The 27,828-nt window shown below is 34.6% G+C and overlaps 1 protein-coding gene across 4 annotated transcripts in view; it reads right to left on the reverse strand.

Moving 5' to 3' along the window:
• The window catches only part of KIFAP3 (kinesin associated protein 3), a 153,474-nt gene that overhangs the window by 53,706 nt on the left and 71,940 nt on the right, over positions 1-27,828 (reverse strand). For all 4 annotated transcript variants that reach the window (NM_001035329.2, XM_059875386.1, XM_010813216.3 and 1 more), the window contains 5 exon segments: positions 324-449; positions 1,068-1,233; positions 1,675-1,787; positions 3,103-3,211; positions 11,123-11,223. In NM_001035329.2, coding sequence (NP_001030406.1) covers positions 324-449; positions 1,068-1,233; positions 1,675-1,787; positions 3,103-3,211; positions 11,123-11,223 — 615 coding nt within the window.

Here is a 27,828-nt window from a genome sequence, read left to right on the forward strand (position 1 = left end):
GGTTTGTGCAAGAAAAGAGATATAATTCAACCAAGACAAAGCTCAACAGAAAGAATAAATGGCAGAATATTTAGCTGTTCAAGGTTGATAAGTGCAGGGTAGTTATCTATAAAATTGGTCCTCAATCACTTTATAGGAACATTCTTAACCTTACAACCTAAAGCTATTTGGTATTATGCTATCTAATTCTAGTAAAAATAATTCATTTTGCTAACTATATAATTTAAGTGGCTATAAGATGAGCAATGCAACAAGATAATATATTATCACTGTAGATAATGGGTTTATATATTAGCATAAAAATAAGAAAAATTGTAATTTACCATTTAGCAACTCAATGAGTGCAGGGATTATCCCAGATTTGGCTAGCAACGCAGCACAAGAGTCATCCATAGATACAGTTCCAATCATTATAACCACTTCTAAAACAAGGTCATCTTCTGCAGCACCTAGTGAAGTGAACATCACAGAAAGTTTTCATTGAACTGTCCTGATACAAATCCTTTTATACTTCCAAGATTCTTATTCACAGAAAAGATACTGAAAGCTATTAAATCAGTTCTTATGAACCTTTAACATGTATACAAATTTGTCCTTTTCCCCAAGTTCCATGTTCAGAGAATTCCATTCCACAATGACAGTTCATGGTTTTTGGAGCAGTAGAGAAGTGGTATTGTATTTTCAATAAGTCTTTGAAAATATAAATGAATGACAGTGTAAACACAGAAAACAGAAGAGTCATTTCAATGCCTCAAAGAACTTTGTGTGTGCATGTGAACTCATGTAGGATGGTTATTTGGTAATTTTAAAAAGGCAGGATAAAAAAATAGTAAGGCAGAATAGGAAAGGGAAACTAATATTAAGAAAACATATTGTTAGGGAAAATAGTATATACATATAAGAGGAGAACTAGTGGCTGCTTTTCTGGGAGAAAGAAATTAGAAGTAGGGCTAGAACTAGAGGCCTGGGAACGTAGTATAATAATGGTCACAAAATACTGCTCTAGCAGCTTTACCCACAAAAGAGAGAAATAATGATGATGCAGAAGTGAAATACTTAGCACAGACCTGGTTTTAGTTTATCCTTGAGGTATGGAACGAGCTTATACTCCTTAAGAACCAATTCCCAGTCTAAGTCTGGAATGGTCAAATTTGCAAGAGTTCCTAAACACTCAATCACAAACTCCTCCTCTTCATCATTAGAGATCTGAGCAGCAAGGTCCCCAACATAATCCTGAATAAAACAAAATTATAAATTTAAAATATTTCTACAAAGGAACTAATCTAATAATTTAATGCATAGGAAGATAAGTGTCAAATGTGATTCTCTTGTTGTAATTGTAGTTCTTTAATCACTCAATCGTGTCCGACTCTTTGCAACCCCATGGACTGCTAACTTGCTAAGGGAGTCTATAGTGAATTGGTTTAAGGCAAGAAAACTGGTGTGAGGTTGAAAAGGTTAGGGACAGGGATCATAAAACAAAAACGGTATTAAAACTTAGGTTGAAATCGCTAGGAGCTAAACCTCCAAGGAAGTTGATAACAAGAACAACCAAATTGGGTCATGAATTAATATTTGTAAAGAGTTAAGGAAGAGTTATATTTCCAAACACAGCACTTTAAAACTTCAGTTCCAGGCTATTTTAATAGACAGAAAGCCAAAGACAACACTTACAATAAATAAATTTTTAGTTGGTCCATCATGCTGGGAAATGTTCCTAATCATTTTCATCAGCAATGGATCCTTGAACTTCAGAGCCCTCTTCATGAGCATCTTCAGCCCGTTTCCTGATAATAACAGAGAAATTCCCCAATAAAATTAAGGTTCATTTAAATTTAATGATCTTTAAAATTTTCAGCTCTCAAGAAACCCAATTTACACACAGAAAATGCATAAATTTTATAGAATCTATTAATTTTAATAAATGTATGCCTCTCTATAATTCATATATTATATCAAGACAGAATATTTCCATTCACTGCAGAAAGTTCCCTTGTGCTTAGCTGATCTCCCCAATACAATTACTTTTCTTCTTTTCTCCTCCTCATATTCCTCTTTTTTGTATTTTCTTTTTAAACACAGATTTTAAATGGCAACCCACTCCAGTGTTCTTGCCTGGAGAATCCCAGGGATGGCAGAGCCTGGTGAGCTGCCATCTCTGGGGTTGCACAGTCGGACACGACTGAAGTGACTTAGCAGCAGCAGCAGCAGAATATCACATAAATAGAAACACAGTATGTATATGAAGTGTGTACCACAAATTTGTAAAATATAAATACTTTTTGATCCATAAAAATAGTATTTCTAGGAATTTATCCTAAGAATATAAAAATGCAAACATGAAAGATTCAGAGAAAGAAAAATTACTGCAGTATTGTCTGTAAAAGAAAAGAAGTGGCACAAACTACCCAAACAGCAGATTAAACTATGGAAAATCCTTTAATAAGCTATTTTTTCAGCTACTGGCAATTACATTTTATAAAAGTATTTAATCACATGGAAAGGTATTCAGATATTATTAACTTTAAAAAACATGTCACCAAATATACAGAATCCCATTTTAATTTACAATATGCAGAAGCATTGTACCAGTTTCATCTTTGACTATCTCTGGATAGTGGAAATACTTTTTTTTATTTTTTCCTATTTGCTCATTTGTACTTTTTGATAATTTACATGTATACTTCTCAAATAAGTAAAAACTACTGACCAAACTCTGAAATACCAAAATGCATGACAAATCACTTTACGAAGATACTACAGAAACAAATAGCAAATACATTTGTACTGCAACATCTTACACTGTAACAGACTGCTTTACAAATAAAAAGTTTTGTTTCACCTAGAAAATATTTTTAAAAATCAAATTGCAATTAAGGGTAACTGACAAAACAGTTTATAAAATGTTACTAGAGAGTAAGTCTGCTCACAATGTAAGAATATTTATGAGTCTGACATTTAAGGATTTGAGCTATAATTTTTTAAATTATAGAAAGATGTAATTCACTTATTTACTTTAATTCTTAATTCTTTATTATCTATTTTTTATCATTTGCCATTGGCATATGATAAAGATTATCCATGAAGCTCAAAGGCACTAACCTTCACAGATAAGCTGTACATTCCTTTTGTTAGCAGCAAGATTAATGCAGAAAGAAATGAGTTCCAAGTCAATCCGTTCATCTGAACACTCAAAGAGCATCTTCATTAACTAGCAAGAAGCACAAGACATATTTCATTCAAAACACCCCTGAACACATGAAAAACACAGACAATGTTTAATCACAGTATGTTATCATAGATTGTATGTTGGAAATAATACAATTACATTTTCAACATAGAGTAGGCTTTTTTTACTACTGAATACCTTAGTGACCTATTAGATGCTCAGTATTAAATATATGCTTTCAAGTACAGTGGAGAATGTAAATGAAATATTAGATAAAGGCTTTGCTTTTAAGGATTTAAAATATCATGGGGAAGTAGAACACTCTGAGCAAAGAAAACAGCTTGTGCAAAGGTTATAAGGCAGGAAAAAATGTCATTCTTCTGAAAAACTGAAAGAAAGCAAACATGGTTGGAATGAGGGAAACGGTGATAAAAGAAGGTAAAAGCCAGAAAATGCCAGGTCTTGAAGTACATGTTAAGGATTTGGGGCTTCATCCTAAGGAAAATGGGAAGATGTTAAAGGCTTCCAAATAAGGAAAGTGTCAGAATAAGATTTATGTTTCAAGAAGATATGACCAATGTAGAAAACAGATTGAAATAGTGTAAGAAAATGTGCTGCTGCTGCTGCTAAGTCGCTTCAGTTGTGTCTGACTCTGTGTGACCCCATAGACAGCCTCCCACCAGGCTCCCCCGTCCCTGGGATTCTCCAGGCAAGAACACTGGAGTGGGTTGCCGTTTCCTTTTCCAATGCATGAAAGTGAAAAGTGAAAGTGAAGTCACTTGGTCGTGTCCGACTCTTAGCGACCCCATGGTCTGCAGCCTACCAGGGTCCTCCGTCCATGGGATTTTCCAGGCAAGAGTAGTGGAGTGGGGTGATGTGCTAAGACCATCTAAAGGGCTAGCAGAAAAGTCCAGGTATGGTGATGGCTGCTCGGATAAGGTAGAGTAGTGGGGATAGAGATAAAAAGGACAGCTCAGATATATTTAGTAAAGACAATCAAACAGGATTTAATAACTGACTGGATGTTGGCATTAAGGGAGAAGAAGAAACAAAGATGACTCCCAGGTTTATACCCTGAACGACATGAATGATGGTGCCAATGCTTACCCAAAGACAGAAATTAGAATAGGAGAAAACCTCAAAGGGAAGCCAGTAATTTTAGCTTTTGGATATGCTGAATTTAAGCTGCCTATGTGACAGTTTAGTGCTGATAGTCAATAAAAGTTATAAACACAATTTTAGAAGACATGTTCAGACTGAACATATGATTTTAGGAATTGTCATTTATGGTTGATAACTGAACCTGCAAGGTCTGACCCAATCATCCGGGAATGTATATAAAATAAGGAAAGAACTCTACTTAATAAGAGAAAGAAAGATGGGTCTGGGAAGCAACAGACAGAAAAAGAGGAAGGAAAGGATAGGCTACTTATGCCATTTAGCCATATCTACATTTGTCATGATAAAAGGTCATTGCCATATAATAAAGGAGAAATGACAAATCTTATGCCAGACTTTTGAGAAGCCAGTCTACTATTATTGGTAAATAGTAAATTAACTTAATGCATATTATATAAAGATATTTTTCTCTTAGTCAAACTGCTAACAATATATGGAAGTTAATCCTAAAATTTATAACCTAAAATTTTCTTATGTTTTATCTCGAGGCAATATCTTTAAGATCAACATGTCTTTGTTGATGGGTTAGACCTTATTCTGTTAAATCTTGTGGTTATTTTCTATGTTAGTTCCAAATAACTTCTAAGTTTCAAAAAGGATACATGGTCAACATATCATGTGTCTGTAAAAATTAATCTTACTTTTATATACTAGCAATGAATTAAAAACACAAATCCACTTACAGCTGCTCCAAAAAACACTCTGATATCATTCTAACAAAACGGTATATATACATGTGTGTACGTGCATGTGTGCTGTCACTTCAGTCTTCTCCCACTCTTTGTGACCCTACAGACTTCTCCCACTCTTTGTGACACTATGGAGCCCGCCAGGCTCCTCAGTCCATGGGATCCACCAGGCCAGAATATTAGCGTGGGTTGCCATGCTCTCCTCTGGGGATCTTCCCGACCTAGGGATCAAACCCTTGTCTCTTGCACTGCAGGTGAATTCTTCACAGCTAAGCCACTGGGGAAGCCCATATATGTAGGTATGTATGTATGTATGTATGTATGTGTGTGTGTGTATGTGTTTGTGTGTGTAAAATTCATTTATTTGCTGTGAACTACAAAAACACTATAGCTGGTAAATGGTTTGTATGTATTATGCCTTTTCTCACAGAGCACCTCTTTAACACAAATGTTGCTGCTAGTGGAATCTTTAATCACTAACACTTAATAATGTTGCAGAACAACAACAACAAAAATCTATGGCATAGATAAAACAACCTTAAATTACTGGATATACATTTAACAGATTTTGGTACCTATGTATTAACTATCAATTAAAATTATAAATTAATAAAAATGTAGATGACAGTACTGTAAATATATACAGTATGTTTTTCATACTATAATTAAAAACCTACTACATATAGATTCCTTTCAAACTTCTGATACAAGAAGCTTTTTAAAAATAACAAAAGTCTGTTTGTTACATTAAGGTAATGCTTAAACAAGGCAAACTATGTTGTTATTTATTTGAAATTAATCTTGTAGTATGAAACTTGGCCTTAAAAATGGCATTATCGGTGATTTGTTAGAAGCTGAGGGGTTTTGTTTTGCCTTGTTTTTGTAATTTCCATGTTAAGTTTTGTGATGAAATATTCAGGAGCTAGCTTTTTATTTTTTATTTTTTTAGGAGCTAGCTTTTTAAAAAATAATGATGGTTTAAAACCTTATCCAAATCCCCACATCCCCAAATCAAGACTAAATGTTAAAAAAACATATCATGATATAGAATTAGTTTTTCAGAGTAAGAGAGACACTTAAATTTTAATTAGAGCACTCACATTTTAAAATATTAATTTAGTTCAAACTCCATGTGCAACATTGTCTTTAATTTGATTGTTACAGCACTTCAAAAGTAAGTGTAATTGCTAACAACTAGGAAATATTAAAACTAGATTTGTTCTAACTATGTCCATTGTCATCTTTTACTAATTTAACAGGAAGGCACTAAAAGGGGTTCAGTCTTTGCAATGAAGAGGCAATAGTGTTCAATCAGACAAGTCCCATATTGAGTATCAGATACCAAAGACCCAGGACTGAAATCACTGTGTCTAGACTCTCTGGCACCTGACTTCACTTATTTACCAGTGACCAGAGGCCAACCCCCACAGCTCGCTATATTCACATACACCTCTACCACCACCACCCCCCTACCCAAACATCTTTGAATGATTATGGCAGAACTTTGCATGCCTCAGGAATCTCTTCTGACTGGCTACTCCCTAACTCTGCTGTTTGAAGTGATGCTCTGGTTTCTGAACTTCAGCAGATAATGGCAGGCAGGAGCAAAGGGGGCTGTCAGAAAGGACGTTTACCAGCATTCAGCTAAAAAGAGGCATGTAGATCAAAGAGGGGCCAAATAGGACAACTGTGGTGGAAAACATGTGGATTACTATGAAGATTCTTGCACACTGTTCTAGGGTAAAATATTAAATAACACCATGACATCATTACCTAAACATGTACTTTGGCCATTCTATTACCAATAAATACCTTTTATAAGCATCTGGATGGCATTTGCACCTATTTAAACAAAACATGCATCTCAGAGGTCTAAATAACAATGAACTGTTAATGTGTACTCTTAACTATTATTAGAATACAACCATTAACTCCTGGTTATCCCCAAGTATGCTCACCTGAAACAATTCACCCACTGAGACCATTAAGATCACATATGAAGAAAGACTTGCCCTGACCCCCAAATTTTATAGAATACTGGAAGAGGAAAAAATTAGAATATATTGGATAATTAGAGGTAATAAAATACAAAAGAAGAAAAGCAACATAATAGTGGAAGAGATTATGAGGCGTGATGAATTTATAACACCTACTCTGAATGTTAAATAATTTACAAAAGTGAACTCTAATTATAGAGCATCTCAATCTAGTTCCACCAAAGTCCACCTCTTTAAGAATCAATAGAATAATTTTTCCCCAAAGTACCTATACAACCTCTTTAGGTTAATCTAGTTTATGAAATGCTATTCTATGAGCAGTGTTAAGACATTGTTTATTTGGACTACTAAAATTCTGAAGAAAATTTAAACAGTATAGTATAGGTTTCTTAAGTGTAAACACTTATTTAAATTGGACTTTGAGTGGTTCCAAAATAGTGAGAACTATTTACTAATGGCATCTTGTTTTAGTACAGTATTTCACAGTTTATAAAGTTTCTTTACATATATAGCTAATGTAATTAAAGAATATGACCATATCACCTATTCTTTTTGATTGCTTAAATGAATATGAATGACAATTTAATCACCGCTTTCCTACTCTCAGGCTTCCTACGTGATTCAGCGGTAAAGAATCCGCCTGCCAATGCAGGGGATGCAGGTTCGATCTGTGGGTCTGATTCGTGGGTTGGGAAGATCCCTCAGAGGGAAATGGCAACCCACTCCAGTATTCTGCCTGGAGAATCCCATGGACCGAGGAGCCTGGCAGGCTACAGTCCATGGGGTTGCAAAGAGTTGGACATGACTGAGCAACTGAGTATGCAACATTCCTACTTTCGAAGTTATTTTAGGCTTGTCATTTGAAAAATTCATTTGTAATTCTTCACGATATTTACTACACAAAAATTAATGTGCATAATTTCAAAGTGAACAAAGTATTACATTAATTCTAACATATTCCAAAACCCAGATATATAGTTTTATTTAAGAAGAAGGTTAATCAGTTGCTGTCACAAATGAGTTTAAAGCTCTGCTAGTATTATAAACATTGAGTAGTCAATATTTCTGAAAAGAGTATCTTTTTAATTTCTGAAGGAAGCTTGGAAATTTCAACCTAATACCAAATTTTCTTTCTTTTATTTTACAGTGTACTTTCATAATTGGCACTGGGTGGCAATTAAACCATGTCAATTTTTCCCTAATATGTCAAAGTTGAGCCTTATAAAGTACAAGCTATAGCCTGGATAGCACTTTAGGAACAAACATATTCTAGAATATCATTTACTTTCTCAAACTATGGCTTCATACTAAAACATTTCAGGATGTCTACAACATAATAATTTGAAGACATACCTTCACTATTATTACTGGGGTTGAGCTTTTAAAAACAGAATATAATAAATTAAAACCCCCAAACAATGACCACTGAATGAATTTTTGAAGATTCTGTTCATGAAATACACATCATAAATGTTCTGAAAATCCCTCTGCAGAAATGTTTGATGTTAGAAAATTATCTGGCAAGGAAATATGCATGAATATTGCTCTTGAAAAGGTATGGGACAATTTTCCTCCAAGTCTTCAACTACAATAATATTAATGTCTCAAAAGAAATCTAAACAGACTTTTATTTCTGATTATTTATTGAAAATAGTTTTATATGTTATGTTTGAGATTATAAACTCTATGGTATAGAGAGAAAGGTAACTCTGAATTAAACATTTAACAAAATAAGTTTTCCATGTCTTTTTAGTTTACATTTCTTTTATTTAATGTCATTCTCTCTAAAATCTAATCTGGATAAAAACAACCAATTTGGACAAAACTATTATTTTTTTTGTCACTGCTTTCCAATTTGTACCTTGTAGTCAATGAAGTTCTGACACTAAATGGGTTTGGAAAAGAATACCCTTTGAAATTGTGAAGGAAAACCTTTGGAACATATGGAGTGAGACTGTAGTAAATCACTTGTAATCTCCCTTTGACATGGCTACTCTTTTATTGAAAACTTGTTTGACCAAGAGTTTGATTACACTTTGCATCAGCTATAGTCTGACATGTGTTATCTCTATAAGAAGCCTTGCCATGTTAGATAAAATATGCAGTATATTTGAAGGATGTCTACTTTCTGTAAACAAGCATAATTAGTTTATCCCCTGATTTAAAAGCCTAAGAAGTTATCCTTGAGAGTTTATCAGCTTTTTAATTACATGTGGATAAAGTATTAAAATTTTGGAATAGCAAATTCAATTTTTAGAACTGTTTTATTAATTTGGGATGAATAGAAGGATTAATAAGAATTAATAAAAATAAAAGTTATGGTCTTATTTTTTACTACATATTAATCATTTGTCAAAATAATACACATTTAATAACTTACATTAGGCTAATAAGGAATTACCTAGTAGGAGGCTTAAGAAGATTACTTTAATAAGCATAATTTACTATTCATATTCTTCTAAAGTATCTTTTAAAAGTGTTATATTTTTATTGTATATTATACATCCTACAAGTTTCCTTTTATTTATTTATTTATGTTGGCTGTGCTGGGTCTTTGTTGCTGCATGGTATTTTCTCTAGTTGTGGGCACTGGGGGTTACTCTCTAGTTGTGGTGTGCAGGCTTCTCCTTGGGGTGGCTTCTCCTGTGGAGCACAGGCTCTAGAGTGCATGAGCTTCAGTAGTTACAGAACACGAGCTCGCTCAGTAGTGTGCTTCCCAGACTCTAGAGACAGGCTCAACAGTTGTGGCACAAGGGCTTAGTTGCTCCAAGGCATGTGGGATCTTCCTGGATCAGGGATTGTACCCATGTCTGTTACATTGGCAGGCAGATTCTTTACCACTGACCCACCAGGGAATCCCTGTTTCTCTACTTTAGAAAGCCATATTATAAAAAATAATATTAAAAATCAGCCCAACTAGTATTCTGATCATCAGTTAGTAATCAAATTAGTAGAGCTCAGTTTAATAAAATTTAATGGCACAATAGTGACTTTGAATGTAAATTCTCTAAGAGTAAAATCACACACGTATGTGGTTCAGTGGTAAATAATCCGCCTGCCAATGCAGGACACATTTGTTCGACCCTGAGTCGAGAATATCTCCTGGAGAAGAAAATGGCAACCCACTTGAGTATTCTTGTCTGGAAATCTCATGGACAGAGGAGCCTAGCAGACTACAGTCCATGGGGTTGCAAAGAGTCAGAGATGACTTAGCGACCACCAACAACAATGAATCTCAACACTTACAGTCCATGAAAGAAAATCACTAAACTCTTTAAAGACAAATAAACCTAACATATGAAATATACCAAACAACTGAGTTATAGCAAAAATTTTTCTTGAGAAGAGTGCTATAAAAGAAAGTAAAAGTATTTTGATGCATTTTTTTCATCAGAGCATGCAAAGCATTTAAAACAGTCAACCACAAACAAAATTAAAGGGCAAATGACAAAGTTGGGAAATGTCTGTAATATGACGAGGAGTTAAAAGTTATTATATATATAGATCTTATGTATTAGTCCCAAAATATTGACATGCCAATGGAAAAATTATCAATAGAAATAAAAGATTTATAATATAATATCAATAAAAATGTGAAAAGTGTTCAACCTCACCAATATTCACAGAATGCAAATAAAAAAACCCCAGACATTCCATTTTTAGAGAAATGACAGTATCTAGTGTTGTTAAAAGTGAAATGATAGTTGGGAGAAATCAACTCATGTCTTCTTGGAAGGTAATTTGGCCATATTGTATCAAATACACAAAACACCTTTTGACTTAGTAATTCTACTTTTAGGAATTAAAACTAAGGAAAAAATAGAGATATGATTAAGCTTTTATATACCATGATTTTTATTCCACAGTATTTCATTTGCTTACATATGTTTATTTACATCAGTTTTTATGGGATAAACTAGAAAGTTATTTTCATTTTTATACTGTCTGTACTTTCAGACTGTATATAACAAATTTATATTATTTTTAGGAGGGAATTTTTAAAGAAAAAAGCTATTTGAAAAATCAAGAGAAGAAAGCAAAAAACACATTTTTAAAATGTGTTTTAAAAAAACACTTACACCACTCACCTGTGGTATGCAGTCAGTATACGCAAACATTGATTTAAAGCGGTCATCCATGCTTATGTGGTAAAGAACACACATTGCGATTTGCTTGTAGTTTTCATTGCCTGGAAATAAGACATCATGAATATGGTGAGATTTTATATTATGCTATGCCTTGCATGCAATGACCACAAATAATTTTTTGTATAACAAACTCAAATTAATGCATTAAAACTTTTAAACTACAGAATCAATAAAAATCCTTATACAAATTCTAATTTAGAAAATATGAGATTTTTCTAATTTAGAAAAACATGAAAATTTTGAGCTTCCTATTTCAATTTCCCTGCTTGCCAAAACTAGAGAAAAGCCTGCCCAGCCAGAAGACCTAGCACAGCCAAAAGTTAGTTGAGCAAGCTCCAGGAGTTGGTGATGGACAGGGAAGCCTGAGTGCTGCAAGGAGGGGCTGCAAGGAGTTGGATACGACTGAGCGACTGAAGTGGACTGATTTCAATTCCAAAGTCTGGAGTACACCAACTGTGAAATATCACTAAGTTCCAAGAAACCGCAGTATTTTACAAGGTATATTTTTGAAAAAAGTTAATCACAAACTGAAGAATTAATTGTTCGCAGCAGCCCACTAAAATGTAGATTTGGCCACTGGCCTCCCCATCCCTCCTGTTTTATCAAAATATATAATTAACACATTTCAGTGATAATGTACAATAAATATAGTAAACAAAACAGTTTATTTAATTTCTATGAATCAGAAACTTGAAAAAGAACGTAAATGACAAAAAGTAGAACAGTATTTGCAACATTAAAAAATATATGACTATTCAATACAATACTGTAAAGTAATTAGCCTCCAATTAAAATAAATAAATTTATATTAAAATGAATAAATAAAACATTGATAGATGGAACAGAAAAAAAAATACATGACTATAAATTGCTAAAGGGTATAATATAGACTAACAAGCATAGTCTAAGGATTGTCTTAGAACTTCAAGGTAAGATTATTCTCATTTTATACACCTTGAAACTGAAAAAAGGAAAGTGAATGATATATCATAGATTTGAAAAATAAAATGGAACTTGAATATGTCATTTAATCCTTCTACATGCTTTCATATACCATATTTTGAGGATCTTTATATGATCTCAAAGTCAGTTTCAAAACTTGAGCTAGAAAAGTTGTTTTGCTAAAAGTTTTATCCAAAAAATAATATTCTTTTAAAAAAATTTTTGGCTATAAGTAAATCTTGGGAGATATTTGGAATTTAAAAAAAATCAAGTATGTACATAAATTTAATTAACATATCAAGAAAATTTTAAATATACTTTAACAAGGAAGATAATTTCAGCACCTTTATTCCTATGTCTACTATAGTACAAAATTACTAAAATACTTTGTGTTTTTTTAATAATACTAATTTATATTCTTACTGAATTTTTCAGATATTAGATATATCTTTGTAAGGTGGTAAGCAATTCTTAGAGGACAAAAACTTTGGTATTCTTACAGGCTTTGTATATGGAATTTTGTCAAAAGATATCTGCTGATTGATTCTACTTTTAATATTTAAGAAGCAAGGTGACTATAGTTAACAATTCTCTAGGCAAGAATACTAGACTGGGTTGCAATGCCCTTCTCCAGGGGACCTTCCCAACCCAAGGATTGAACCTGGGTCTTTTGTACTGCAGCAGATTCTTTACCGTCTGAGCCACCAGAGAAGCTGTTATAGTTAACAATACTGTATTGTATATTTGAAAGTTACTAAGAGAATATATCTTAAAAGTTCTCACAACCAGAAAAAAAGTATTGTGTGAGGTGATAAATGTGGTAACTAACCTTAACTTACCTTACAGTGGTATAGTTAACTAACCTTATATCTAAACTTAACATATTTTACAATATATATATATATATCAAGTTATCACCTTAAACTTACAATTGTTACATTAATTAGATCTCAATAAAGCTGGAAAAAAACACAATGTTACGTTTAAAAAATCAGAGGCTAAAACTGAAAAAATAAGCACAAAGACGTCACTGGTTTTACAAGATCTTCAGATGGAATACAGAAGTGTTTTAAGTAAAATTTCCAAGGGTCTTTTACAGGTAAATTTAAGAAATATAGTGAGCCTCTCTGTACAATCTTGTTTTCCTGGAGCTTACTATGTTAGACAAAAATATATCACATGCTAAGAAAGAACAATGTGAATCTTCAAAACAATCAAATCAGTTTTGTTATCTTTATGTGTCAGATGGGGAACCTAACAGAGAAAAATACTTCCTACACAGCCATGTTAAGCAGCTGAGCAGGGCTTTAAGCACAGGTCTCTCTGACTCAAAAATCTTCACCAGAGGTCAAGTTATATACACCAAAGGTATATTACAATATCTCTCAAATAGTTTTGTATCATAAGGTGAAATGGTCTTTCAAGAGATATTATTAGCAGGTATAAAAGACTGACATATGCTGACATACGATAGGGTAAAGCACATTTTTAAAACAGAATTTTAAAAACTCAAGACTTTTGCATCTTTTTAAATGGTTTGGCTAGAGCCTATTTCCAGGGACTCTCAATATCAATGTAAAAATAACTTCTTGGCATAAAACAAAAACAGTAAAATATAGTATATGTTTGTCAGATGAATACATACTAGGTAAACACTTTCATCTTAACTAAAAACTATGAATTCACTATACTCAACCACTTGGAATATAATATATGCAGAACCTACATTTGGAGGAAAATATAATTAAAAAATTGTGAAATAACTCCAAGAAAGAGAAAAGTAGAGACTAACTGGGTATTCCCAACTTCATTATTCTGCTCTTGGGATGAAAGAAATCTAAACAGAAAAGACTTGGGTTTGCATGATATGCAGATTAAAAATGAAAAATTCCAACTTTCTTCTCTAGAGAGGAAAAGTATCTTTTAGAGTTTTGGTCAGAGTATATATACTTTACAGTACTTAGCTTTTCTTCTGGGGCTGAGATATTTAAAAATCTTTTTAAGGAAGTTCCAACAGTAAACTCAATATTCTGAAGGCACAATCTCTTTCCTTGCTATTCCAGTTTCTTTCTGCATGCTGTTCAGCTGTGGGTAGGTTCTAGTCCTACTTAGTTTTTACAAAATATTATTTGAAGGTATTTTCTTTATGTAATGGATTCACTGATAAGTAGGATTCTACATCACACAACTTACTAAATAAATGGTAAAAGAAACAGAGGAATCAATATCCAAAATATTTTTTAACATCAAAGTAAATCATCAACATTAAAATTCAGAATGGCACTAAGAATGAAATATGGAGAAGTGAAGTTGCTCAGTCATGTGTGTGACTCTTTGTAATCCCATGGACTGTAGCCTAGCAGGCTCCTCCATCGGCGGCATTATACTGGAGTGGGTTGCCATTTCCTTCTCCAGGGGATCTTCCTGACCTGGGGATCGAATCCAGGTCTCCTGCACTGCAGGCAGACGCTTTACCCTCTGAGCCACCAGGGAAGCCATAGTAAATAAATGGTAAAAGAAACAAAGAACTCAATATCCAAAATAAAAGACTTTTTAATATCAAAGTAAATCATCAAACATTAAAATTCAGAGTAGCACTAAGAATGAAATAGGATGCTATTCTGTTTGAGAAGAGTTTGTCTACTGCTGGTATTAGTTAAAAGATACTAAACTGCAGTGTTCTCGTGGTACATCCATTCATGAAAGGTGAAAGGAAACAAAGATTCACCTTTAAGAGATCTGTGCCCCATAAAGAGGATAACAAGGAAGGTTTTCTAGAGCAAATTATATGTGTGAACATATATATGTGTGTATATGTATTATATGTGATTGTGTACCTATATCTTTATCACTTACAAAGGACAACTCAGGAGAAAGGGTATGTGACATAATAGAAAGTCTACAGTCCTAAAATTACAGTCATTTTTAAAAAGTAGATGAATAACATATGCCAGAAACATCGCAGATACAATAGCTTAATAATACATTACTTTCTTTTTTAACACAGCAAAACCCTCTAGTTTCAAAAAGTGGGATGATTCATTGTGCAACTTGTTCTAACTCTGTTCTTCTGTGCTTGTTTTTTCTTTCTCCTCTCCCCATATTCATGGGACAGAGAAAGGTGAAAGCTCCTTGAGTTCTCCTATACCTAATTCTTCTTTATCTGTGATCTTCTATTTAAAAAAGTCTCTGAATATATCCCTAATTTCCCATAATCTTTACCTAAAATTATTATCATAATCCCAAAATGTGCTAAAACGAAAGGACTGAAGGGAATAGAAATTTAACGGATACAAGGCTATACCAAAAGATTGGTGGACAGCCAATGTTTACATAACTACAATTCTTTGAGAGAGGGGAAGACAAAATTAAGCAAACTTGATAGTTCCTATTGTATGTTAAGCATGTATTTTCTCATTTAACCCTTAAAACTGAAGAGGTAGGTATTATCTTTGATTTTTAGAACTGGACATGGAACAACAGACTGGTTCCAAATAGGAAAAGGAGTACGTCAAGGCTGTATATTGTCACCCTGCTTATTTAACTTATATGCAGAGTACATCATGAGAAACGCTGGGCTGGAAGAAGCACAAGCTGGAATCAAGATCGCTGGGGAGAAATATCAGTAACTTCAGATATGCAGATGATACCACCCTCATGGCAGGAAGTGAAGAGGAACTAAAAAGTCTCTTGATGAAGGTGAAAGAGGAGAGTGAAAAAGTTGGCTTAAAACTCAACATTCAGAAAATGAAGATTATGGCATTTGGTCCCATCACTTCATGGAAAATAGATGGGGAAACAGTGGAAACAGTGTCAGACTTTATTTTTGGGGGTTCCAAAATCACTGCAGATGGCAACTGCAGCCATGAAATTACAAGACGCTTACTCCTTGGAAGGAAAGTTATGACCAACCTAGACAGCATATTCAAAAGCAGAGACATTCCTTTGCCAACAAAGGTTCGTCTAGTCAAGGCTATGGTTTTTCCTGTGGTCATGTATGGATGTGAGAGTTGGACTATGAAGAAGGCTGAGCACCAAAGAATTGATGCTTTTGAACTGTGGTGTTGGAGAAGACTCTTGAGAGTCCCTTGGACTGCAAGGAGATCAAACTAGTCCATTCTGAAGGAGATCAGCCCTGGGATTTCTTTGGAAGGAATGATACTAAAGCTGAAACTCCAGTACTTTGGCCACCTCATGTGAAGACTTGACTCATTGGAAAAGACTCTGATGCTAGGAGGGATTGGGGTCAGGAGGAGAAGGGGACGACAGATGATGAGATGGCGGGATGGCATCACTGACTCGATAGACATGAGTCTGAGTGAACTCCGGGAATTGGTGATAGACAGTGAGGCCTGGTGTGCTTCGATTCATGGGGTTACAAAGAGTCGGACACAACTGAGCGACTGAACTGAATGGAATGACATTCATTAAGGTTATGAATCCTTCAAAAGGAAACAGCTATGAATCTGAGATTCAAACCTAGGTCTGACTATAAAGCCTGTGTGCATGTACTCTCTACTAAGTAGGCCTTCCCAGGAAATAGCAGAAAGGGTGAAATAAAACCTAACAAACAGGAATTATTATCATTATTCCTTAGAGGCACAGTACAGAAAGGAAATGCAGTTAAGAAGGGACTCTATAGGATCTGGGGGTCTTGGGGAAAAAAAAGTAAGAAGATGATAGAAAAGGGGAAGAAGGGAGATGAAATGCAGAAAAGCAATCAGTTATTTATCAGAGTACTTGTATCCAGATGCAACAGGTTCCAATGGGTGAAAGATCCTGACAGGGACAAATTACATTGTCTCCTGAGCAGTATGGGAGACTAGATCTATAGCCATTCTGAAACTCATTCTCACTGAATTGGACAAGAACGGCTATCAAGCAGAGCTTGATTTTATGAGAAAAACAAGGTGCTGAACGCTTAAAAGCTGAATAAAGTGGTAAATAGAGGCAGTATAACGCTGTGGTTCAAAGCCCAGGCCCTAGAGGCTGACTGCTTAGGTTCAATTTCTGGCTCTGCCACTTACTAGGGAAAATGGCCTTCTGAGTGTTATTTTCTGCGCTTCAGTTTCTTCATCTGTGAAACTGGAATAACAATTATATCTATCTCAAAGAGTTGGTATGCAAGGATTAGGTGAGAGAATCCTGGTAAAACAATTAGTACTGAGTCTGATACACAATAAAATGATTCAATAAATGTTATTACTTACTATTATTATGTTGAAAATAATGTTTTTATCAATAGAACACTATTCTTGCATTTTCTTTTTAAATTTATTTTTAATTGAAGGATAATTACAATATTGTGTTGGTTTCTGCCATATCACGTTTTCCTAATATATATGATGTCTTTGTGGTTTTCTATCCTCAAGATTTGACTGTAGTTTAGAGATAATACAGGTTTAAGAAGCAGCCAAGATTGCTCTGAGATGGCTATACAGGGTTCACAGGTATATTCTGCTGCCCCTGCAGCTGAGCCACTTGCTCCCAGTCACTTTCCTATAAAGCTCTGTTATACCCAAAGTACGGTCTTAGGAGAGTCATCTTTCGTCTCAAGGCTCCATTCAGTGACCCCTATCGGCTTCATCTGAACCCTTCATCAGCCTCTCGTTCTCACAGGGTTATAAACCCCTTAATCAGAAAAAAAAACTGGGAAAAGAAAATGATCAAAGGGATAACTGTCACCAGTATGTGTTCTTCCACCACCACTACCACAAACAAACTGTGAACCTCTCTTCCTTCTGTCGTGTAACAGAACTTAATTTCACTCCTAGAGTACGGAACAGCTGTGGAGGTGATGGGCTATAAGATGAAAGGATACAGAGAGAGAAAGTCTGAAAACACAAAAGACAAACCTCACAATTAACTATATTACTTCACTTATCTTTAAGTAGCATGCACCAGGCAAATAAAATGTATAGGAGTTTCCCATTTGTTTCAGCTGAGCACAACTAAACAATAGAAACTGAAATACAACCAGCACTACACCAGAGATATATTTTTTTTTCCCTTGAGGAAAGTGTGAAAGGGGGTGATGACAGATGTAAGGGACTACAATATTGTACCCAGAGATCTATATACCCAATTTGCTGATATGTCTTCTAGATTTTATCTGGGTAAAGGTTCCCTAGAATTCAATCAATTGATTTGCAAATAACTATAAAATTGATTTTCTTCTCATTTTGTATTTATTTAGGAAATGAAAAAAGATATAAAATGACACTTGTCCTTTTATTAAAAAATGATGCAAATATTTTATAAATGGTCTTGTTACCTATATATTACCTTGATGGTTCTAACTCTTCTTTTGTTGTTACAAATCACGTATTTCCAATCTCCCCTAAAGAATTGCAAGATAGGAAGATTATAGTATATGAACCACAGGTATCTTACTCATTGAATCATAAATGACTATACAAATGATTGATTGCCTCATAAAAACACAGCCTATACCTTAATGGCATCTAGCAGATATCTGACAGCTACAGCAGAAGGCATTGGAGGAAAAAAGTGAATACCTGGAGGGAGAAGGTGTCTGGAAATAACCCGAATTCCTCTCTTCAAACACAGCTGCACGCAGAAAGTAGAGGCTTTCTGGCAGCCAACGTGTATTATTAACTATTACTTAAAAACAAATTTAAAGATCACATAGCAATAAACAGCCATTAAGAGAGATTAAATGGTCCAAGTAAAATTAAGGCTTATCCTTAATAGTCTTCTTCACTCACTGGTAGAAAAAATGTGTTCTTAAAAAACAAATCCCCCCAAATTCTTGCATATCCTAAGGGAATCTGGGACTGGGAGTTACAATTTTCCCATAAGAACTCATGATTAAGAATCATAAACTCTAGCTAACCAAGTATGATTTCTCCACATCCTACAAATGGCAGACATTTCAAAAGGGTTCCTTTAAGACTTACAGACATCAATTATTCCCTAATGGTATCCCAAGTTAAAACAGTCTGCCAATAGTTGCTATGCTGGCATAGCACCAAAGGCGCTGTGAATTTTGAGCAGAGCAGTGAAAAGATTGAATATTTTGGGAACTAAGGTCCTTAACGACTAGAGGTGGCTTAGTCAGATCTGTTCAAGTAATAAGCACAGGATGAAAAAAAAAAAAAGGCCTAGTCATTATGATTCCTTTGGTATTTATGGTAATAAACATGAATCATGATGAACTCACTGGCTATTAAATGCAGAGGTCATAAGTACTTCGATAGGATTTCCACAGGAATTCACCGTTAATTAGCTGGATCATTATTTGAAAGCGTTACTGAATTATCTTAGCAGTTGTGCAGCCATTCGCCTCAAAATTGGTCATTCCCAGCTGAGGGCACTTAATGCCTTAACAAACTGGTCATTAACTCCAGCAACTGATTTTGTGGGAATTACTGCACTTATAATGTACATTCAAGATTTTTTTTTTCTTTTTAAAGAAATTTGCAGCTGTAGTTCAGCTGGAGCAGCTGAAGGAGGAAAAAAGTCCACTCTGGGTTGTGCTCACGACTGATTTTCTGCCAATTAAAGGGCAAACGCATGCTGATGGATTTTGAATTTTAAAATGTCTTCAGTTTTTTTCATCTCAAGTGATTAGTAAAAACACCATTTAGCTACTAATTTTGTAAGACACTTGGGATTTTCCATTCACAGTTCAGTCAAGCAGAAACATGAGTTCTGAACACCAGAACTCAAAGCCAAATTTCCGCTTCTGCAGTAGACCCAGCCCAACACTTTGTAAAAACAGAGTGAGAACACAAGTTATGGGCCACATTATTAGCCAGATTCTCATTTGCTTCTGCACTCCATGTCTTCGTTCAAAGCAGAAAGCTGCCTTTGAAGTCACAAAAGGTCCATGAAAAGATAAGACAAGTGGGAATATGAACACCCCTTTATTAGAATAGAGCAGCATTAAGGTGATGAATTACCCTGGTAAGTCTATGTGAATACAGCATACTTCAAAATTCATAAGTGCCTTTAAATTTACGGTAGAGCTGGAGCCCTTAATGCTCTACCAAATATAGTGAAAAATGTCACAGGGAAAATCACCACTTAAAAGATAACTGCAACAATTATTGAACATATGTATTGACTATATTGAAATACACTAAAAAATATATTGCAAGGATATTAGATGTTATTTTGTACATGTTTCCATATCATTTTTTGTTTAACTTAATTAGAGCACATACTGCAGATACATAACCAGCATGACTAGATAGATAGCGTTAGTTAAAACTTGAATTTGGAGAGACCAATTTTTAAGATTGCAACTCTACTGGATAGTCTTCTCTTCTAGAATGGATTTATGCAGTCATTTCTAACAGAGATTTGATATTAATAGATAAAAGCCAAGAGTTTTTAACCATGAGTTGGGGAGGGATAACAGAATTTATAGGTTACAATGATCAGTACAAAAACAAGTGTAAAAATAGTTTTGTGATACAATGGTTTATGGATGATTTTTGTGCCCAATTACTTAATTTAAAAATTGTAACAAAACTTAAATTGTAAATCTACCATTAAGCTTAATAGTTCTGTCACATTAAGACATATTCATGAAATAAGTACTCCAAAATTCAGCACTTTTGACATACTTCCACTCTTTTTTACTATGTGCTGTGCTGTGCTTAGTCACTCAGTCATGCCCAACTCTGAGACCTTTTATAACTTGCCAGGCTCCTCTGTCCATAGGATTTTTTAGGCAAGAATACTGGAGTGGTTTGCCATTTCCTCCTCCAGGGGATCTTCCCATCCCAGGGATCAAAACCCACATCCCCTGGGTCTTCTGCATTGCAGGCAGATTCTTTGCCAGCTGAGTCATTAGGGAAGCCCTTTCTTTTTAGTATGTACAACTGTACTTTTTGCCATGTGGTTTATTTTTAAAATATTTTCAACGTTTCAATTTTACCTTGTCTGCAGTATTCTTTTATCCAGAGGATACTACAATTTATTTATAATACACTACAAAATATGTATACTTGTAGTACAAATGATAAGGCCCAAAATAAAGCCTTTAACAATGGCTGCTTTCAAGCCTATAGACTCACATCATTCAGTTATGTGCTTTGGTCAGCTTTTACCACCTAGAATTGGAGACACCCCAGGCAATATTCACACACGGAGTATTGGAACCAGCTGGTGATAGAGGAATCTTAAGAAAAAAGGCTTCTTGATTTAATTGGGAAAACAGGAGGAAGCATAAATTTTACTGCCATTAATAACTTCAAGCAATCTTGATATGACTCTACTTCACCCTGACAGCCAGACATGTGCTTTTTGTTAAAGTGTTTGCCACATCTGACCCCTATTGTTTGCTCACTTGATCAGGTAAGAAAATGTAGGTTTATTTACAGGATAAATGAGGCCTATTAAAATTGAGAAAGAGTGTAGTAGTCTATGAGGAGCTACGTACTGAAATAGATGTGTGAAATTCCATAACTGTTGTGTAATAAACAGGCCAAATAAAGTTATAAAAAAACAACTTTAAGTTTCTTAAAGAAATCATCATAAAGGCAACTTAGTATTTAAAAAATGAAAAATAGTTCCTATTGGAAAACCTTCTGACCATTTTGCTCTTTATAAACATGTCAGAAAAGGTTATTTATAAAATATTAATCTGTTTATAAAGACAAGCTTATTTCTTCATTTTATGATGCTTTATAAATTAAGTCATATTCATATATAATAAATAGTTAATTTAACTTTATGAGGGAATTTCAGGAGTGTTTAGAATTTAACTTTTTAAATTTTATCTTAAGGACATATGACAGAATGGTCAAAGAAAATAACCCTTAATTTTTAAGTGATCAAATTTTAGAGTTTAACAGTATCTACTCTGGTGATCTCCAACAATAAGGAAAATCAGACTTGCTTCAACCGGAAGAAATCAAACATTTATCACTTAACTTTTGACCTGGTCTGACTCCCTACATGCTGATAAAATCTTTCTACAGCCTTGGAAAATGCCCTGAAACCCAGATTACCTAATTAATCCAGATCAAGATGAATCAGGTGCTATTCTTACTCTTAAAACCATTCTGGGTCTACTCACATAATGCAGAAAAATTTATACCCATTTACAACACCCTAGAAACTATTTTATCTTCAACTGAAGAGAATATGGTCTAACATTTGGATTCATTTTGAAATGATTCATGTGTAATTGTGAAACAGGCATGACAAAGTGCTACTGAATCTAGGAATCCTAATTTTTCTGCCATAACCAATAAAATTAGTTTCAGCAAATTAGCATAGATTCACGACTCTCAACTTTAAAGAAATCAAAAGGAAAGAAAAGAAATGGGATGACAGCTAAAAGGTAAAAGAGTGGAGTCAAGAAGAATCATTATTAAGATGGATGAAATGATAGCATAATTGTATTTGATGGGAATGATGTAATAGAGAGGGAAAGTTAATAATGTGGGACAGAGGAGAACTTCTGGAGCAAGAATCTTGAGTAGGAGAGAGAACAGAATAGGGAGGGAGTATGGCTTATGGTAAGAGTAGGGGCAAATTCATAATAATGGGAGAGAAGCAAAGTATAGACACAGATGCAGGCAGGAGGGTAAGTGTGGCAATAGAAACTCACAGAAATTCTCTTCTGCGCTTCTACTTTCTCAGTCAAACAGGAAGCAAAAGAATGTAATGAGATGAGGATAAGGTGCTGGATTTAGAAGAAGGTAGAGGAATGAAATTCTCACCTAAAAGAATGGGAGAATGACTAGACAAAGCAAACAGTATAACTGCTGGGCAGCATTAAAGGTCTAGTATTGATTATCTAGATGCTAGATTATCTAGATTATCTTTATGCGGCTGTCCCTCAGAGCTAGGGTCTTCTGTTTTCATCTTCTTATACTGTGACACATATCTCCAAACCTTCACAAAGCACCAAAGAAATTGGTAAAAATTTCTTACCAAGATGTGAGTGGATGAACACTTAGATATTCAAAGAGCAAGGTTAGAAGCAGCACAAGCTGGAATCAAGATTGCCAGGGGAAATATCAATAACCTCAGATATGCAGATGACACCACCCTTATGGCAGAAAGTGAAGAGGAACTCAAAAGCCTCTTGATGAAAATGAAAGAGGAGAGTGAAAAAGTTGGCTTAAAGCTCAACATTCAGAAAACGAAGATTATGGCATCCGGTCCTATCACTTCATGGAAAATAGATGGGGAAACAGTGGAAACAGTGTCAGACTTTATTTTGGGGGGCTCCAAAATCACTGCAGATGGTGACTGCAGCCATGAAATTAAAAGATGTTACTCTTTGGAAGGAAAGTTATGACCAACCTAGATAGCATATTCAAAAGCAGAGACATTACTTGGCCAACAAAGGTCCACCTAGTCAAGGCTATGGTTTTTCCAGTGGTCATGTGTGGATATGAAAGTTGGACTGTGAAGAAAGCTGAGTGCCAAAGAATTGATGGTTTTGAACTGTGGTGTTGGAGAAGACTCTTGAGAGTCCCTTGAACTGCAAGGAGATCCAACCAGTCCATTCTAAAGGAGATCAGCCCTGGGTGTTCTTTGGAAGGACTGATGCTAAAGCTGAAACTCCAATCGTTTGGCCACCTCATGTGAAGAGTTGACTCATTGGAAAAGACTCTGATGCTGGGAGGGATTGGGGGCAGGAGGAGAAGGGGACGACAAAGGATGAGATGGCTGGATGGCATCACTGACTTGATGGACATGAGTCTGAGTGAACTCCAGGATTTGGTGGTGGACAGGGAGGCCTGGTGTGCTGCAATTCATGGGGTCGCAAAGAGTCGGACACAACTGAGCGACTGAACTGAACTCAAGTGTAAGAGAAAATCAAGAGTATCCTATGGGAATAGGGAGTGCTTGGGTCTTGCCTAGAAATCCAAATATAAGATTAAGAAAATGTATCTTGGCAAAATCAAACATGTCTTCCAGCTAGATTTAACCTGCTAGTTTGAGACTCCTGACATACTGTTACTATGAGGAGTGCTTGCATTTAATAGGAATTAAAAGCTTTAAAAGAATGCTCTAATTCACTGGTTTTCAAACTATGTTTTGAGGATCCCCAAAGGGGATCCACGGGCTTCCCTGGTGGCTCAGAGGTTGAAGTGTCTGCCTCCAATGCGGGAGACCCGGATTCGATCCTTGAGTCAGGAAGATCCCCTGGAGAAGGAAATAGTAACCCACTCCAGTATTCCTGCCTGGAGAATCCCATGGACGGAGAAGCCTGGTAGGCTACAGTCCACAGGGTAGCAAAGAGTCGGACAGGACTAAGCAACTTTACTAACTAAAGGGGATCCACAATGTCACACCATTTTATATAACTATTAATATATTATTTTCACTTTTTTACTCTCATTATTTCATAAAAGGCTACATGACATAATATATATGACATACATGACATGATTTCACAATATATTATTGAGGGAGATATGAGAGCCAGATGTTTTCTGACTGTAAAGAGTTTTGCAAAAGTAAAACTATGTCCACCCCTCTCAGTAATTTCTGGAAAAGGGTTATTTTTCATAAAAATATTTACGTTAACATATAGCAGGTTATTTTAAAATAAATATGTAACATTTTGTTTTATTTTTGAATATAATAAATATCCATAAACATAACTCCACATAAACCAAAAATAGTGGGGGTCCTTAATTATTTTTAAGAGTATAAAAATGTCCTGAGACCAAAAGTTTGAAATTTGATGCTCTAACCATTGAATTCCAGCAATCTCCTAATAACAGGGAACTTACAAAGTAGCAGAGAAAGTGTGGAAAGTGGCGACTGCCTGTAATTTACAGGTAGCTACCTAATCTGCCTAATCATTAGGTTGGTTGTGCTTATTCTATTTTTATTTTAACACATGCAAAAATTCATGTTTATAACATAAGACCTGTATATTTTGTAAGGTTTATTCCATTGAGTTTAATTGCCTTTGAAAATCAAGTTAAAAACTGAAAGGCTGACACGAAAATGAAGAACACTACTCATATTAAAATACACATCAATGTCATTCACAAAAGGGGAAAAACAGTGTAAATAAACTCAAAACTGTCCCAAAGAATTCATCAGTGAACTGTGGCAGTTTCTTAATGAAATCATTAAGCATGCACTCTGTAATACACTGCTTCTGTGATATTTAAGCTTTATGCACAAAGCAATGTCACGACAACTAGGCTCTTCTAAAGAATACATTTTAGTTGTATTTTTATGCTTGCTTCTATGCTAACATCATCCCCAAGCACATTAAACAGTACTCAGTGTATGAAGCAGCAAAACTATGGCATCTCTCAGGAGGTACAAAAACATTATTTGCCTGGTGCATCTGACAAAAAGCTATTAAAATTTAGCTTTTCAAGTTACTTCTGAAACACTATGAGTGCATTCTCTAGGGAACTGAAGAATACACTATGACAAGGAATTTCCTTGCCATTTCCCAACCCAGGATATTATGACATAAGGAAGTTCTCTTGAGACGTATCAATGTCAAATGGTTTAAGGACTTATGACAAGGGAATTCTTCTTTTAATGATATGATTCCTAGATGAGCCAAAAATCTTTAAACACTTTATAAAAGTTAACTCAATATCATAAGAAACTTGAACAAACTGTCTAACAATTGTATAAGTAAAGCTAAACTTTGTAGGTCTAATTCAATTTGCATATAATTACAATTGATGAAACCATTGGCTATGATAGGTCTCCCACATGGTAATATAAAGTTACTGAGCATAAGAAACTACGTCAAGTACAGGGATTAATAGAGCTGAAAAGATTATAAATTGATACTGAACTAAAGCGGAGATAAATTTAAGATCCTTATGAAATCTTAAGATATCAAAAAGTCAAATAAGTGAATAATTTTGGTGGTATTTAGGAAAATAAAATAAAGGAACTTAGATATAAATTTTTACAATCTTTGGATACTAGGTTTTCCAAGGACCCAAATAAAAGTTTTGAAATATTTTGCGAGATAATGCCTTCTTTCTCTATGCCTAGGAAAAGATCAAAACTATCCAAGCAAATTGATTTCAGGATAAATCAACAAATAACAATTTAAATGATAATTTCTAAAATTCCTTATCAATCCGTTTATATGTCCCTGATGTCAAGGAAAAAGCTAAATTCAAAATTTCTAAATAAAATACTCATGTGATAAAACAGTACTAATAAAAATTTTGGTTTTATTAAGAGCCTCACATGGTAAAAGAGCTGACCTATAGCACAATTTCTCCTTAACCTGTAATAGTTATTCAAATCACAAAACCTTCCACAAGTAGATATTTTTTCCCAGTTATTCAGCAATTCTCACAACAGCAGGGGTCGCAATGTACTAGTTAAATGTTTCAGGATCCAAAGGAAAGGGATTAAATGTTCATATAGTGCAGCTTTATTAGAGCCTGAAAGATTCATGATTCATTATTCTCTAGTTAAAATAATCTATTATTAAGTATATGAAGATTTTTCAGTTATGGGGTCCCCAAATAATAATAAACCTACTTAAAATCTTATAGCATTTCCAGTTGAAACAGCATCCTTTAAAAATCACTTCTGAAAAGTTCTACCAGATGTATAGCTTTACAAAAGTGCTTTTGCATTTTACCTCTTTAAAAAATTAAGTAATTTCTATATATAATGTTAAATTCAGTCATTTGTCAACTTGAACATATACCGAATAAAGAATTTACTTTTAATGAAGAAAGCAAACTGACCAGTCATATTATATTATATACTAAATGCTCTTTAATTCCTTCTTGATAACTACAGTGAAGAAAATGTAACTCAAGTTCTTCAAATACTTGATTTACAGAAGGTTTTTTCCTCTTTCCAAAAAAATTCCAATTCCATGGAATCATTCCAAGTGCCAGCCAAGGAGTACCCTAGAACAATGTAGATTATTTACTAACGTGTTGACTTTTAATTAACACATTAAAAATCTAAAAGAGACTGATATTTCTGAAGATTTGAAGGGAAAGAAGTCTGATCACTTTCCCTAGTTCAGTTGTCTAACTGAACATCGAATCAATCAGAGGACATAAAATCAATGATTAAGTCATAAGTAAAATTTAAAAAGAATAAAAAATATAAAATATACTGCATTGCACATAGAATTGGTAAATACTGCTTCATTAATATTTAAAAATTACATATTAAACAAAATGTGTAATATTTATTGCAAAACATAATGTATATTAATATACACACATATATACATACAAACATATACATACATGCACGTGGGTACTGGGTTGCAATGTAAAATATGATACTATATTCTGGGATAAAAGATATTTGAAAGGCACTGCTCAAGATGAATTATTTCTTCTGCTTTTAAAATCTGTGCTCTCTATAATGCCAACTTCTATTTATACATAGGGCTGCTGCTGCTGCTGCTAAGTCGCATCAGTCGTGTCCGACTCTGCGTGACCCCATAGAGGGCAGCCCACTAGGCTCCTCTGTCCCTGGGATTCTCCAGGCAAGAATACTGGAGTGGGTTGCCATTTCCTTCTCCAATGCATGAAAGTGAAAAGTGAAAGTGAAGTCGCTCAGTAGTGTCCGACTCTTAGCAACCCCATGGACTGCAGCCTACCAGGTTCCTCCATCCATGGCATTTTCCAGGCAAGAGTACTGGAGTGGGATGCCATTGCCTTCTCTGCTTTATACATAGTAGTAGTGGCCAAAAATCTTGAAAACTCAATTGAGAAGTTTATTTTATTATATTATAA

Source organism: Bos taurus, chromosome 16 (genome assembly GCF_002263795.3).
Source record: "Bos taurus isolate L1 Dominette 01449 registration number 42190680 breed Hereford chromosome 16, ARS-UCD2.0, whole genome shotgun sequence".
Taxonomy (NCBI): Eukaryota; Metazoa; Chordata; class Mammalia; order Artiodactyla; family Bovidae; genus Bos; species Bos taurus.